The 16,199-nt window shown below is 40.6% G+C and overlaps 1 protein-coding gene across 3 annotated transcripts; it reads right to left on the bottom strand.

Annotated features, from left to right (window-relative positions):
• Positions 1–1,765: 1,765 nt before the first annotated feature.
• MRLN (myoregulin) lies at positions 1,766–13,942 on the bottom strand. Of its 3 annotated transcripts, XM_059900351.1 has the most exons (4): positions 13,773–13,929; positions 9,871–10,048; positions 3,858–3,969; positions 1,766–1,992 (listed from the first exon to the last, which is right to left on the bottom strand). In XM_059900351.1, the coding sequence occupies exons 3-4, from the start codon at positions 3,934–3,936 to the stop codon at positions 1,832–1,834; spliced, it is 240 nt and encodes a 79-aa protein (XP_059756334.1). In that variant the 5' UTR covers positions 3,937–3,969; positions 9,871–10,048; positions 13,773–13,929; the 3' UTR covers positions 1,766–1,831. The 3 variants fall into 3 exon arrangements, with proteins under 3 accessions (XP_059756334.1, XP_059756333.1, XP_059756335.1); XM_059900350.1 differs by lacking the exon at positions 9,871–10,048 and having other exon boundaries at positions 13,773–13,920; XM_059900352.1 differs by lacking the exons at positions 3,858–3,969; positions 9,871–10,048 and having other exon boundaries at positions 13,773–13,942.
• Positions 13,943–16,199: the final 2,257 nt, after the last annotated feature.

Genomic DNA, 16,199 nt, shown 5'->3' on the forward strand with positions numbered 1-16,199 from the left:
AAGGAAGCAGAGACGTAAGGTTATTATACAATAAGCGGTGAAGCCAAGATCTGGACCCAGGCAGTCTGGCTTCAGCATCCGTGCCTCTAACCACACTGTTGACGGCCTGGAAGCACACGGAAAAGAAGCAATTGCCTGAGCCCGGGAGTGACTTGACTTCCCTGTCAACAGCCTGATTAATAGGCTCCAACAAATCCCAAATAGAGGGGCTTGGGGAGAAACACATCACATCCACATTATATCCAAAAGGAAGTGTTCAACAATACTGTGTAGGGAAAAAAAGAGATTCTGTTACAGCAAATGCTCACATAGTTTGTTTGGCTTATGGTTAAATATACAACACCGCTGAAAGGTTAAGTAAGAGTCAGTGAAGTAATAAGTCTCAAAGGTCCCAGATTCCTTTCACACTTCATTAGGTCTCTTATGAAACCTTGCATTAATGTCTGGGCCAAATCTGAGAAGATGGTCATCACATGGAAGAGATCAGGATTTTATGAAACATGTGTGTCCAATGTAAAAAGTCAAAAGGACAGAGAGAACTTTGTTTTTCAAAGGCTTAAAGAGCAGAGTTCAACAGTTATATTTTAACACTGTCAGAAAATGAGGGAGTCAAGAAAACTGTGGAAGAGAATGCATCGTCCATTTGGATATGAGAAAAGGGTAAACTTAATCTCTCTTTTCAATAGAAGATTTTTAAATGTGGAATAAGAAAATAAATCAGGGCAATACTAAAGTATAGCCATAGGGTCTTGAATAAAACATAATTGTGAAAAAACGTTGAGCTCTACAGATTGTTTTTTAACCACACTTGTTTAATTATTATTTACCTTTGGAGGCAATATGATATGATGGATTGTGAAGGCCCAAGACCTGGTTCTGCCACATCCTAGGTATGATCTCCAGCTAGCATAATTCTTCCAGGATTCAGTGTGTTCATCTGTGAAATGGGACAACTCACTCCTGCCTCCTAGGATTACTGGGAGCCTTACATTAAATGACATACTGTGAGCATTTAGTCCCAAACAGAAAATCAACACAGGTTGCACCTTGTTTTCTCTCCTTTCTTACAAGTTCTATTTTCCTAAAAGAATGTTGTTTAAGCATTTCTAGTCCTAACTTTAAGTTTTTGTTAGTAGAAACATAAAATTGTGGAGGGTTAAGAAAAACAATCTACCTACACACAGATGAAATGTGTATGTAAGAAAATGAGAATAAACTGTTAGTATACAGTATGGAAAGATCATCTTATATTAAGCTTGATGTGTTAAAAATAGAACCATATAATAAACAACAAGGTCCTACTGTACAGCACAGGGAACTATATTCAATATCCTGTGATAACCCATAATAGAAATGAATATGAAAAAGAATGTGTATATGTATAAATGAATCACTTTGCTGTATAGCAGAAATTAACATAACATTGTAAATCAACTATAGTTCAATAAAATAAATTTTAAAAATAAATTTTAAATTTTAAAAAATAGAACCATATAAAATTTCACATAGGTACACATCCTTAAAAAACAACTTCACTCATAATTACACCTACAAATTTTAGTCAATCTATCAACTAACGATCATGTTAAAAATCAAGAAGTTTTATGACAGTAGTGTAGATTTTTGGAAAAAATTCCATTTCAACTTATGTGAATGTTTTATAAACCATAAAGTACTAAATAATACACAATCTTGTTTTTATTGCAACGTCCTGTTGGCCTCTAGAATAATTGGAGATGTCATCAAATTAAAATCACTCAACATACTAAATTACAAAATTTTATTCACTGTAATTCAATATGAAATTCACATGTAAAGTAAGGGAAGTCAGCTAAGAAGTTATAACAACATATATAATAGACAGGAAGTCAACAAAGATTACAAACAAAATTTTTAGAAGTCTTCCCACAATTTCATCTTCCAGACTTGTGGGGTTAGTAGTAGAAATTAATATCCAGTTTTTACACGTCATATCCAAAATGCTCCTGCTCCCTAGGGGGAAAAAGAAAGAGAAAATATCCTTAAATGAACACATTTATAATCCTGATTCTTTAAACTCAATCTAATATTTGCACTGGAAAGAAACAGTGATCAAGAAATGTCTTTCAGGGCTTCCCTAGTGGTGCAGTGGTTGAGAATCCGCCTGCCAATGCAGGGGACATGGGTTCAAGCCCTGGTCCGGGAAGATCCCACATGCCATGGAGCAGCTAAGCCCATGCGCCACAACTACTGAGCCTGTGCTCTAGAGCCCGCGAGCCACAACTACCGAAGCCCGCGCGCCTAGAGCCCGTGCTCCACAACAAGAGAAGCCACCGCAATGAGAAGCCCGCGCACCACAATGAAGAGAAGCCCCCGCTCGCCGCAACTAGAGAAAGCCCACGTGCAGCGACGAAGACCCAATGCAGCCAAAAAATAAATAAATTTGTAAAACAAACAAACAAAACAAACAAAAAACAGCTCAAGGAACTACCAGAATTACCCCTCTGTTTTCAATGTTATCCATAATTAGTTTATTTTTGAAGTCTTATCTGCAAAGTCATTTACAATCATTCTTATGGCATTAGTGAAATTGCCATTCTTCTAACCTGTACAGTGGGTGTTACCAGGAAATGAGAATTTGAAGACATGGAAAGAGGCATGTGATAAAATTTTTAAACATTAAACAACAAAAGGTTTTTTTCATTCCCCTGATCTTTCCTCAAAATCCTTTCTCATATTTTGGTCACTTAATCAGACATTAAATATTTTAATTTCTTCCACACTTCTGTGTTAATCAAACGGTTTTTTAAATATCTTAAATTTTTTTAAGTATTACGGAATTTTTAAAGATATTAATTTGTGGTCTGTAGAGCACACAGTCGGAACATTTCACATGCCTGTCAGGTAGGGAGTTTAGAACCATTCTTAACTCCTTTTTTCCAGGAATGTAAGGTCAAATGAGTTAAGTAATTTTCAAAGCCTTACATCCAAGTCCCTTATACACACTCAACTTAAAATCAGCATCAAGGGCTTCCCTGGTGGCGCAGTGGTTAAGAATCCGCCTGCCAATGCAGGAGACACAGGTTCGAGCCCTGGTCTGGGAAGATCCCCCATGCCATGCAGCAACTAAGCCCGAGTGCCACAACTACTGAGCCTGTGCTCTAGAGCCCAAGAGCCACAACTACTGAGCCCACGCGCCACAACTACCGAAGCCTGCGTGCAACAAGAGAAGCCACCGCGATGAGAAGCCCGCGCACCGCGACGAAGAGTAACCTCCGCTCTCCACAACTAGAGAAAGCGCGTGCACAGCAAAGACCCAATGCAGCCAAAAATAAATAAATAAAAATAAACTTTAAAAAATTTATTTAAAAAAATGAGCATCAATATTTTTAGAAAGTGGCAAGATCGGGGTGGGAAAATATTTTCTGCTATTTTTCACTCAAACCCAGAAAGGCAGGTCGAGTTTTAAGAGAGAAAGTGAAAGAGAGAGGGGGAGATAGATGAGATTTATACAAGTATCATCTTCTTCCACTTTTAGCAATCTTGATTAATTTCTGTAATAACTAACTCCGTTCCTAAAGGAGGGAATGACTTGCCCCAGATTACACAGCAATCACTGGCAAAGTAAACGCCTAGAATTTCCCTTAAGTTCAACAATTCCTTGTGCCTATGTTTGGGAAAGAAGGGGTAAGAATAACACATGGGTTCGCAAAGTGATTTTCCTTCCCTCCTATGACCTCCACCTCCATCTTGTGTTTCTTCAGTCTGTGCTCTGAGGGGTACCTTCAATTTTCTCCAATAGCGGTAAGACAGAGACTGAATAGGAAAGACCAGACAACTGGTGGGGGTCGAAGAGTGCACAGAAACCCATTTCTCACCTGACTTAATCCCGGGTAGTGGTAGGTAATGCTGCTCCTGGGTTTTCTCTCCAGCTGCTCTTGCTAGAACAAAGTGCATTCAGTACAGGTGGTCTCTTAGCAACCTTGGTTCCTGTGTCAAAGCACAGTGAAAGCTTTTATTGGATGCTGAGGTGGTCTGTGAAGTGGACGGGCAGGGAGCCTGCCTGGAGAAACTCTAAAATTACTCTCAAAGAAGTCAGGAAGGAGATGTCGAAGAGTGGAGTTTGGCAAATGTGACACGTTGATTTCAACATATCACAGAATTGTATAGCTGAAAACTAAACTTATCACAAAAAGTTTAAACTGAATTCTATAATGTTCCCGGCAGGCCAAACATTTACCACGCTTTTATTTCTTTATTTTATGTTTTGCCCATGCCATGGGGCATATGGGATCTTAGTTCCCCCACCAGGGATTGAATCCACACCCCCTGCAGTGGAAGCAGGGAGTCTTAACCACACTTTTAAAACAATAGTTCTCAGGGGGTGAGGGAATGGAAGAGATGTGTAAGGGGTACATATGTGCAACAAGTAGATAAATAAGTCCCGGAGACCTAATACACAGTACAGTGAGCATAGACGGAGAAGCGTGTTATAAACATTAAACTTGCTAAGAGACTAGATTTTCATTGTTTCCAGCACTAGAAGCATTAGAAAGTAGAGGAGTGAATTTATTACAAAAGACCAGGCTGTAACATTTGGCCATAAATGGAAAAGTATCCAACAAAATGATGGTTATTACAACTATGAAATAATAGAATACACTACTTAGAAAATTATGTTACAATATTTAATTATGATTAAAAGCCATACCTTATGAACACCCATTACACTCCTGGACAAGCATGGATAATCACACCAGGACACATATCCAAACATTATTTGTAATATTCTCAACTTAAAAACAAACCAAAAGCCCATCAGTAGGTAGATAAATGCATAAATGGAATATTATACAATAATGAAAATTAAGCTCCAGCTACATACAAAAACAGTGGTGAATTTTACAAACATAATATTGAATTTTTACAATAATGAAAATTAAGCTCCAGCTACATACAAAAACAGTGGTGAATTTTCCAAACATAATATTGAATTTTTTAAAAGCAAGGCACAAAAGAAAATGCACAGTGTAAATATATTTATGTAAAATAGGAAAACAGAGTTAAAGGTGCATGGTTTAGGGGTGTATATGTGGGTGGCAATGGTGTAGGTGGTGAATTGATCAAGAAAAGCAAAGGACTGGCTACCATAAAATCAGGGTAGTGGTGGTGTTAGTGAGGGGAAAGGAAGGGCTGCGTGGGTGTGGGGAGCCTCCAGCAGTATTTCATTTCTTGTCCTGGTTGGTGGTTACATTGGCAATCACTTTTTAACTACTTGCTAAACTGCACACAGAAATTTTATAGGCTTTTCTGCAGGTATGTTAGACTTCACAATCGAAATATTTTAAAAAAGGAAACAGGACTATCTACAAATGTCAGTAATGGTCATAGTGGTCAAGTTTGGGTGAAGGACTATATGTGATTTTTTTCCCTTGCTTTTTCCATTTCTCACATTTTCATTGAAAAGGATGTTGCTTATATAACTTCAGAAAACTAAAGAAAGTAGTCCCATAACTACCAAGTCCTCTTTCTTTCCCATATACTTAAAAGTAATGTATACTGATTTTATTTTTGTCAAACCAATCATTTTAACAAATATGAATTCGGGAAAATTAAATGTCAGTGAAAGATTTTAATGAAAATATTTAACTTACACTTTATCCAATAAATTACATATTTTCATTAAAATGTTTCACTGAGACATTTCATTTTCCTTGAGTTTACATTGTCTCTTTGGCTAAAGAACATGTTCTTGTCTCATTCAAAATGTTCAGGAGAAACAGCAATGTGAGTGGCTTCTGTTTGGTTCTTCTCAATGTTAGATCTGTTTCTAGATCTAAATCATTGGAAGGACATGAATCTGTACCATCATAAGTTTACTAGAACACTGAGATTTTACTGTGGATTAAAATTATGATTGTCACAGTGTTTGATTTACATTTTGCCTAATTAGTTCTTACTTACTTAGCTAGAAGCTTGGTAATCACGTGTTTTTTCTTTGCAGGGACATTCTTTTAGAGGAAAGGCTATTTAACAGCAGCATTTTCAGGAAAAAAATGATTTGTAGTGTTTTTTTATCGGATAAAACATTCACTAAATAAATGTAAAAAATAAATAAATTAATAAATAAATTTGAAATAAGCTAGGACACTTCTAAAAGTATGCTAGAATGTATTGAGTGTGACTATCTCAAGACCGTGGTCTTATCTTGAATGCAGTATTTAAAAGTCGTAGCTAAAATAACATCACCTCCAATTTCTGATACAAGACATCCTAGGTTATAGAAAAATGGTACAGATGAACGGTTGCAGGGCAGAAATTGAGACACAGATGTAGAGAACAAACGTACGGACACCAAGGGGGGAAAGTGGCAGGGGTGGTGGTGGTGGGATGAATTGGGAGACTGGGATTGACATATATACACTAATATGTATAAAATAGATAACTAATAAGAACCTGCTGTATAAAAAATAAATAACATAAAATTTAAGACATCCTAGGTTATTTGGGGCCTAATATATTTCATGTTGAAATTTCAGATGACCGCAAATAATTTTCCCTCCCATTTGAATGCCTCTACGTTCCTTTCTTTTCCCTACTTCCAAAAGGCACTGAGAATCAATTTATTTCATAGAAATTAATTTATAGAATGTTATACTTAAAATAGAATGAATACTCTCTTATCTAGTTTTAAAAACTTGTCTTTATTATATTTTCTTTTGATTCCATCAAGAGTCCAAATAATCTAAATCCAAACTGACCTGTTCATTGAATGGTTGAATAGTGGAATCCCACAAGGTAAGTTAGACTAATGGCGAGTAGCAGTGACTTTTGGTCTCTGGGGGTTGAACTTCATTGCATTCTCCGTTCTTCACCCTGCCATCAGTTTGTAGGCTCTGGCCTTTCAAACCTTTATAATCTTGTTTTTATATAAAACAAAGTTTCTCAAGTCAACTCTGACTCCTGGGACCATAGTGCATTTGTTAAATGGTTTGGTCCCCTGGCAAAAAACAAAACAATGCAAAACAAACAAGTAAAACGCCCTCTATTACATAAAATTATTACTGGTACTAAGACTTCACCTGTTTCTCAATCTCTCTCAGCCTCTACTATTTCCCCTTATTAGGTGTGGATTCCTGGTCAAGACAAAGAACAGAACATACTTTGCAAAGTCTCTTTTTCAATCAAAAGAAAACACTTTTCATTGGATTCAAGATTATAGTCTTAAACACATGAGTCACACTTCAAAAATATTTCCTTTTTTGATAAGAATTTGCTAATCCTACTCCTTGTTTCCATCAATATCTAATGGTCAAGATAATATTGACAGAAGTTCCCTAGAGACAAATGTTGAAACATGAGACACTCCTGTTGAAATCTGTCCACTCTTGCTGAATAGGTCACTTGAGTAAAGTATAATAATTACCATTTATTAAGGGTCTAGTATGTGCCAGGCTGTGATTATGCACTATTGGGGGATGGAGCAACTGCCCAAGGTTCTATGCTGGAGTCTTCATGCTGCTAACGCAGGACTCCCATCCCCAGATGCCACTCTGTTTCAACTACATGGATTTATTAATGTTTTCAAATGAAAAGGAAATGGGCTAGACTGAAATGGAAATATCCACATGTAATTATCAATGGCCACTCTTCTTCCTCAGTCCCGGCTCCTTTCTATATATGTGAACTGCTGGTTGAACAATGGGATGGATAGTCTTGCAGTTATCCCTCTGGGCCTGAGAACCCTACATTTGCCTGAATAGTTTTACAATAGTCAGTTTTATTCATATCAAAACAATCTGCTCTTTGTAAATGGATCACTCACAGGCCACTACTATGAGCTTACTGTCTAGCAACCCGATTAGGTGAAAGTTCAGTTTTTTTAATCTATGTTTTATTAGCTTTTACTCTCTGCAATTTTATTTTCTTTTATTATTAGTTTGTTATCTACCCACTGATCAACTTATGACTGACAAGGTCCTCCCCTTGAACTTTTTTTTTTTTTTTGGCTGTGCACGTGGCTTGTGGGATCTTAATTCCCCGACCAGGGATAGAACCCATGCCCCCAGCAGTAGAACTGCCGAGTCCTAACCACTAGACCGCCAATGAATTCCTCCCCTTGATCTTATTAACATTAGCTGGACAGAGAAATAACAAGAATGCTTCCAGGACTTGGTGGTTGAGAGATGGGTCTGGCATAAGACTGATAGGGTTTGATCTGCCACTTACTGTGAGACCTTGGACAAGTTACATTAACTCTAGGTGCCTCAGTTAGCACTTCTATAAAATGGAGATGATAATAAGAGTAGGGTAGTGTGAGAATTAAATGAGATAATATCAATACTTGTGCCAAGTGAGTGCCTAGTGAGTGCCTACTAGGTACAAGTCACTCTTAATAAGCAAGAGTTAACTATCATTGTTAATTATATTCTACCGTATTACCTCCTAGATGGTACCCCTTGAATAAATCAGTCTTCTCATTTTCTCTTTGGACACCCAAACATGCATAACTGTCACACACCTACTCATCCTTTGAAACCCAACATACCTCCTCTGTGATCCTTCCTGACATCCTCAGGCAGAATTTATTGCCCACTTGCTGTAACACATTGCAACTGACAACCGTGTATTGTGGTTATTTGTTTGCATGCCACCCCCCATTGGCAGGGCTGTCTTCCTAGAAAGTGGGGATGGCCTTACCCATCCTGGATCCCAGTGCCTCATGGTACTGGATGTTAATCAGCTTTCAACAAATATTGATTTAATAACTGCACATCAAGTAGAAGCTTTATTTGGAAGACCGAAAGTTCATTTTGTTCAAAAGACGATTACAACAAGAAAAACCATATATTAAGTTTACTTTTCCCACAAATTTTTATTCTTCAAAAATAAAATCACCAAGTTGGGTATTTTCAATATTGTCTCCATATGGAAAATGTCTCTTTCCCATAAAATTTATGTTTGATAAAGTTATCTTTTAGAAACTTGAAAAATCATATGGGAATTATATCTTGTTGATGTTTTTGCTTTCATTTTTATTTTTTTGCTTGTAATTAGGGAAGCTAGTCAAGTTGTTGGATGGCAACAAGAGTTTGGCACTGGCCTACAGGGTTTTAGGATTTGAAGTGTCCTGCTGGGACGGCCACTGTTTCTCTGGCATAATTGAGATTTGTCCCCTTAAGATTCCAGAAATAGACGATGGCGTGGTAGGACAGGAGACATAAACCGCTCAAATATGAGTCATTCAGAAGTCAACTGAAACTCAGGCATATGCAACAGTAAATGGGTTTTGTGTGTTCTGTAAGCTTCTAAAATGGAGTTCAAGGTGCATTTTCTGAACTAATTATGTGAGGAATTACATGAGGAAGGGAATTTAACAGACATCTGAGAAATTAACTCATCAGTGATATGAGCATTGTATGTGAGAAAGCTTGAATGAGAATAATAATAAATGGCATATGGTTTGACACTTAAATGATTACAGGCATGATTGTTATACCTTGTTTCCTGATTAAGATACGATTTCAAGGAGATCTTTCTCTCTCCAGCTACAAAAAACCAACTGTAGTGGAAAATCTGAAAGATTACAGAAATGTTGGCACTGGAAAAGAAATTTGAAATTTCTTAAAACTTCTCGTTTGACAAACGAGAGAAGGCACCTTGCCTGAAGTCACACAGGTACTTTTCTTCTGAGCTACTATAATAATTGCCTCAGCGAGTTTTTGACATTTATGATAAATTGGATTCTGTGTTTCACCAGACTTGGCTATTTGAAGATATTCTACCTTCATCACCTCCCAACTGCTTTGATTCAGGCCAAGGGAAGACCAGAGTATCCAGAACAGAATAAGTCACAAGTGAAAACTGGAAAACTTGGCAGGTCAGACTCACAAAACTTGACAAAGTGGACTTCGCCTGGAAACACAACCACGTGCCTCGTCACAGATGGTGGGTCAGCAAGGTTTGGGAGCCGGATGGAACTGGTTTGCGATCCTGGTTCTGGCTGGTATTAGTGCTGGAGCCGTGGACCAGGCATTTCACCTCACCTGCTACCCCATCTGGAGACAATCTGTTTTGCAGGGGATTGAAAGGATTTTATTCGTAACTACAGTTAGGAAGGGCCTACACACGTTGTGATTTTAATCTCACAAAGCCTTATGAGGGGAGTTACTAATTCTCCTATTTCCTTAGTTGGAGAGATTGATGACCCGAGACTTTAGTGAGCTATTCGCGATCACACAGCGGGGATGACCGGGGATTTGAACGGAAGTGTGTTTGGCTCCAAAGCCTTAGCCGCTGCAGTATCTCAGGATTGGTGAAAAGAGGCGAGCCAAGAGCCCAGCTTGCTGCCGGGCACTTGGTAAAATAATGGTTAGGGTATGACAAAGCATTGGAGTCAGAAAGGTGGCCACTTCCTGCAGCCCAACAAGGAGGGAGAGAGGTGAGCACGGACTCAGTGCACGAGGGCAAACAAATGGACCTCAGCGACGGGAAGCCCTGGGAAGCTGAGGCAGACGCACAGACATGCAGGCCACAGGCACCCACGAGGGTCCACCCGATCCCCCCCGGGGGTACCGGGGGGGTCCCAGACCTGTGTGGAATCCCTCTACTTTTCTCTTCAACTGTACCTCTCAGACTTTCTCTGCAGGTCAATATCTGTCCAGTTTGGGCCTTCCCAAGCCATCTATGACCGTGCCTCAAATGTTCTGAGTAAATATTCCGGCCCTAAAATGAACTGTTTTTCTACACACGAACAAGCACCTCCCCTTAATCAGCCACTACCAAGACTCCCAAAGGCTGAGATTTCCCGCTACCCCATTCCTGCCCACAAATAGGAGATGGCATTGCCCTTAAGGAGACATAAATTACTCGGTTACAGGCACTTTACATTAAGAAAGATTCCGGAACCAAAATAATCAAAATGTTTTCAACCTTCTCCCTGCCAAGTTCCCCAGCCCTCGCCAAGAATCACAGCTGCAGCGCGCTCTTACGAGGCCAGATGAACTGCCCAGAGCTGTGGCCCGGGAACCTCACAGGGCAGTGCCGCTCGCCGCCAGTTCTTCCACGTGTGACAGAGCAGGAGTGGGGCTGAGGCCAGGTGCTTATTTGTCGCGTTTGGGGTTTTTATCTGCAGAACTCGCATATCCAAACATGTGTCATTCCAGGTTTGGGGTGGAGGAGAGGTTTCTGGACTGTTTGACTTCGTAAAAGCATTTGGCAAAACCTTTAAACTCCCTTCTCAGCCTGCAACACACACGCCTCTGCCTAAATTCACTGGTGGCAGGTTTTTACCTATTATTAAGGTGCAGATTTGATTTCTGAAACCAGCCAAGTGTTATCTGGAGTCAAGTTTAGCTGAGAAGGTAGATGGCCAGGTTGGAGAACAGAATTTCAAGTTCAATGAAAAACTGTGACCTCTTCTAAGGCCAAATTATATTTCTTTTTTTAAAATTAATTAATAAATTTATTTATTTTTGGCTGCATTGGGTCTTCGTTGCTGCACATGGGCTTTTTCTAGTTGTGGCGAGCGGGAGCTACTCTTCCTTGCGGTGCACGTGCTGGTGTCTTCTCTTGTAGTGGAGCACGGGATCTAGGTGCGCGGGCTTCAGTAGTTGTGGCACGTGGGCTCCGCAGTTGTGGCTCACAGGCTCTAGAGCGCAGGCTCAGTAGTTGTGGCGCACGGGCTTAGTTGCTCCGTGGAATGTGGGATCTTCCTGGACCAGGGATCGAACCCGCACGCATCCCCTGCATTAGCAGGCAGACTCTTAACCAGTGCGCCACCAGGGAAGTCCCCAAATTATATTTCTAGCATTTAGCACAGGGCTTGGAACAAAACAGGTGCTCAATTTAAAAAAACTGGAGGCGGGGAGGATGACATGCGACTTTGTGGTGCGTTTTTCTGTGCCTCAGAAGCTTGTTACTTAGAAGGTGAACCCAACGAGGAACCCTGAAAAGCACTGAATCGTTTTCTAAGAATGTACAGCTCTCAAGGGGAAGTCTGACCAATAATGCCCACTTTCGGTGGGTAAGTATTGGATGTGATGGCCCTGTGGACTGCCAGCCAGATCCTGTCTGTACTTGCCATGTACCATGGAACAAGCCCATTCTGACTTGTAACAGAGTTACTCATGAAATGACTTCTTTCTCCTACCATATTTAGAGTTTACTGACCCTTTGCTAATCTAGCACTGTGTGTTCACACAGTGGGAATTAAATAAACATTTGCAGAATGACAGCTTGCAGTGGAAAACAAAAATCTCATCCTGTCTCCTGAGCGTACAGGGTACCACTTTGGGAAGCAGGTATTCTCTGAGACAACCCTCCTTTCTGTCCCATCCAGACACGGAATCGAAGCTAGCAAGGGGGGAAAGCAGTCCTTTGGAACCACAGAAGCACATAACCAAAAGAAAAAGTTTATTTTTATTTATTGATTTTTGGCTGCACCTCGCGGCATGCAGGCTCTTAGGTCCCCGACCAGGGATCGAACCTGTACCCCCTGCACTGGAAGTGCGGAGTCTTAACCACTGGACCATCAGGCAAGTCCCAGAAAAATTTTAGAATGCTGATTATAGTAGAGCAGATAAGTTTATTAAAATAATAGTTTATGCTTTGAAATTGTTTTGATGAAGTTCCCCACCATCATTGATCTTAGCCGTAGCCTAATGTCCTGAACTAACCATATGCCATCCTCCAATGCCCCCATCCTCAGCATTCCCACTGCTGATACCATCCTAAGGATGAAGTTATTAAAAGCAGTAAAAGCCAATTATTGTCTCTACAATTTAAAGTTTCCCATCAAAGACCACATTGGAGGCTCCAGGTTAAGAAGATTCAGGAAAAATTCAAATGAGGGGTTTCATCAATAATATTACCATACTTGGCCACTTAGATACATTATGAGTAAAACCCACCATGCTGTCAAACAGGTTATAACTCTCATCTCACAAACAAGGAAACCGAGACTCAGAGAGGTTGAGTACTTGTTTAAGTCACACAGCTTGTTGAGCCAGGGCTCAATACCAAGCCGGCATCTGCCTCCTTCCACTTCCCTGTGATGCCTCTCTTATTTAGAAGCCTGATGCACATGTTCAAGAGAATTGAACGTATGTAACCAAAGCAGAAAACTGTCTTAGTCCGTAGTCCTGAGGAGGGACCAGAGTGTCAGCTTTCACCTTTCCTCAGAGGACCAGGCAGGGCACCAGCTTCAGGGTCCTCCTTTTCCAGACAGAAAACACAGTGACCTACTTTGCAGGATTCTCAGAAGCAACCATTATCAAAAAGGCTACAAAGACAAAGCCTTTGGCTAAAATCTCAGGAAGGCAGTGAATCTGTGGAAGATGACAGGTGCCCTCTCTGAACCAAATCTCAAACATGGGAAATGACAGGGCCCAAGTCTCCCATCCAACATTCCCCTGCAGACACTTTCCATATGTGAAATTTCCCTTTGGAATCACTGAAATCCTCTCTTTAGGGAGGAAACACAGAAAGGCGGAAATATCTAGCATGGCCACAAGGCTGGCTCAAGTTGTTGAGCTCTTATTAACCCCTTGCTTCTCCTCCTGCCTTTACTGAGCCAGGAGGAAATGGAAGGAATCGAATTCTAATTCTTTGATCAGTCTTATAAGCAGCCTTATAAAAATTGGAACGCCGTTGAAATGCAGGGAGGGGAAACAGGCTTTCGGCGTCTTTGCGCTTACTATATTCCCTCTACCAGAAGGAAGCAAGATTACCGCTGAACTCTCCTCCTCCGTCAACATTTTAAAAGCCACGTTTTTTAAAAAACCAAAACTTACTGTTCAGCGGTTTGATACGCGAAGTCCAAAGTCAAGGAGATGATCTCTCTCTTTTGTGAAAAACACCATCTGATCCTGGGTGGCTTGGGAGGCTGGCTGGGCTGTTATTAATAACTGGCTGAGCACTTTCCCGAGAAACCTGAGCCAGGCTGTCACGGGAGGAGAGTGGGGAGGAACTGACAGACACAGGTGGGATAAATTATGACAAAAATACCCTCAGGCCCACACAGGAGCGCAAATAACCCATGAGGAGGGGATGGGCCCCTCCACAATCAATAGACTCTTAGGTCAAAGGTCCTCAGGGTTCAACAATCAACTAATCAAAAACTCTTTCTTCCTCTCTTGAAAAATGTCAGGACTCCTGTAATGTCATACTTTCCTTTGTTTTTCTGAGTAATGCTTTTCCATGGATATTTGAATATCTTCTCAAACTATGCACTTCTGCCTTGTTTACTTTGACTTCCTCCGTTTTTCAAATATATAAACAAATGGATTTTCAAATGCACGTGAGCGATTTGTTGAGGTTTGTTCACCTGTGAGCGTATGTTTACCTCTTTCCCTTAATGATTCCAAAACCGTTCCTGGCAAAGTGTATGTATGTGTGTGCTCGGGGGTGGGGAGGTGGAGCTGGTCTTGGGACAGCATCGTACATACGATGGAAACTGTAGAATTTAAGTCCGAAGAATGGAAGCGCAGCCGTGACCTGGCTACTGGTTTACAGTGGGTCTTCCCTTTTGAAAAGCCTTATTTCCAAAAAATTCCAAGTCTATGCCTCCCCTCCCCCAAGCACTGACATCATACTGTTCAGACCAGGAACGGCCTGTCTTCGGATTTAAATTATATTAAACACTGACTCTGTGTCTGTCTGAAGTGTTAAAAGAAAACTGAGGATCACACAAAAGTTATTGGAATATAAAAAGATACAAACTTGAAGGGAACAATGCTTGTCGACTTGCCCCATTCTTAAGGATCCAGTTGCCTTTCACCCTGGCTCAGGCCTGGTAACTATTCTTTTTCCAAATTAAACTTTTTTTCAACTAACTGCTGGCGGTGGGGAGGCCAGAACATCTCACTGCAAACCTCGCACAGTGAGTGTTTTTCCGTGGAGGCCATTGTTAAAAAGAGAAAGTAACACAGCAGTTGAATAGATGGGTGAGAGGCAGTGGAGCAGGTACAGGGCCTTAATTTTTTTCTTTTTTTATTCTATCTTAAGTATTTTTATGAAAAATATTCACAATTTTAGCATTCATTGTCTTTCTAGTTATCAAAGTTAAGAATCAGCATCATACTTCAGGGATATCACATCTAGATCTGACATATACAGTCTGTTTAAAATTAAAGTATAGTTGATTTACAGGGCCTTCATTTTTTTAAAAAAGTTTTTCACACTGATCCGTTTTTAAAATTTGAATATGCACTGAATATATATATCTTTATAGAACATATTCATGTACTATTGTAAATATACTATGTATGGCACAAAACACAAATAGAAATTTTTTTTTAAAAGGGGTGATTTTGTCCTAGGGCTGGTTATTTCTTTTATTTATTTATTTATCTATCTATTTATTTATTTATTTATGGCTGCGTTGGGTCTTCATTGCTGTGTGCGGGCGAGCGGGGGCTACTCTTCTCTTCATTGCGGTGGCTTCTCTTGTTGCAGAGCACAGGCTCTAGGCGCACGGACTCAGTAGTTGTGGCTCGTGGGCTCAGTAGTTATGGCATGTGGGCTCAGTAGTTGCGGCTCGCGGGCTCCAGAGCGCAGGCTCAGTAGTTGTGGCTCACGGGCTTAGTTGCTCTGTGGCATGTGGGATCTTCCCGGACCAGGGCTCGAACCCCGGTGCCCTGCATTGGCAGGTGGATTCTTAACCACCGTGCCACCAGGAAGTCCCACAAATAGAAATTTTTAAAAGATGAAATTTTAAAAGACATTCTAGTACTCTCAACACTCCCAATGAATCATTTTTACTGGTCCTTGGGGCATGAACACCCCGGACTACAGATGATTAGGGAGTGTGGTTCAGAGCTCTCCCTCTACCACTTACTAGTTGTTGTGAGTTGAACTGTGTCCCTCAGAAAGATGGGTTTGAGTCCCATCTTTTCGTACCTGTACCTATAGCTGTGAATGTGGCCTTATTTGGAAATAGGGCCCGGCTGATGTAATCAACTGAAGTTGCGGTCATACTGGATTAGGGTGGGCCCTAATCCAATGACTGGTGTCCTCATAGGAGAGGGATATTTGGACACAGAGAGAACTCCACGTGACAAAGGTAAGAGACTCTGCAATGATGTGTCTATAAGCCAAGGTATGCTGAGGGTGAGTGGCAACAACCAGAAGCTAGGAAAAGGCCGGGGAGTATCGTCCCCTAGTGACTTCAGATACAGGATCCCCTTGCTGACTCCTGGATTTTGGACTTCTGGTTTCCA

This window comes from Balaenoptera ricei, chromosome 16 (genome assembly GCF_028023285.1).
Source record: "Balaenoptera ricei isolate mBalRic1 chromosome 16, mBalRic1.hap2, whole genome shotgun sequence".
Taxonomy (NCBI): domain Eukaryota; kingdom Metazoa; phylum Chordata; class Mammalia; order Artiodactyla; family Balaenopteridae; genus Balaenoptera; species Balaenoptera ricei.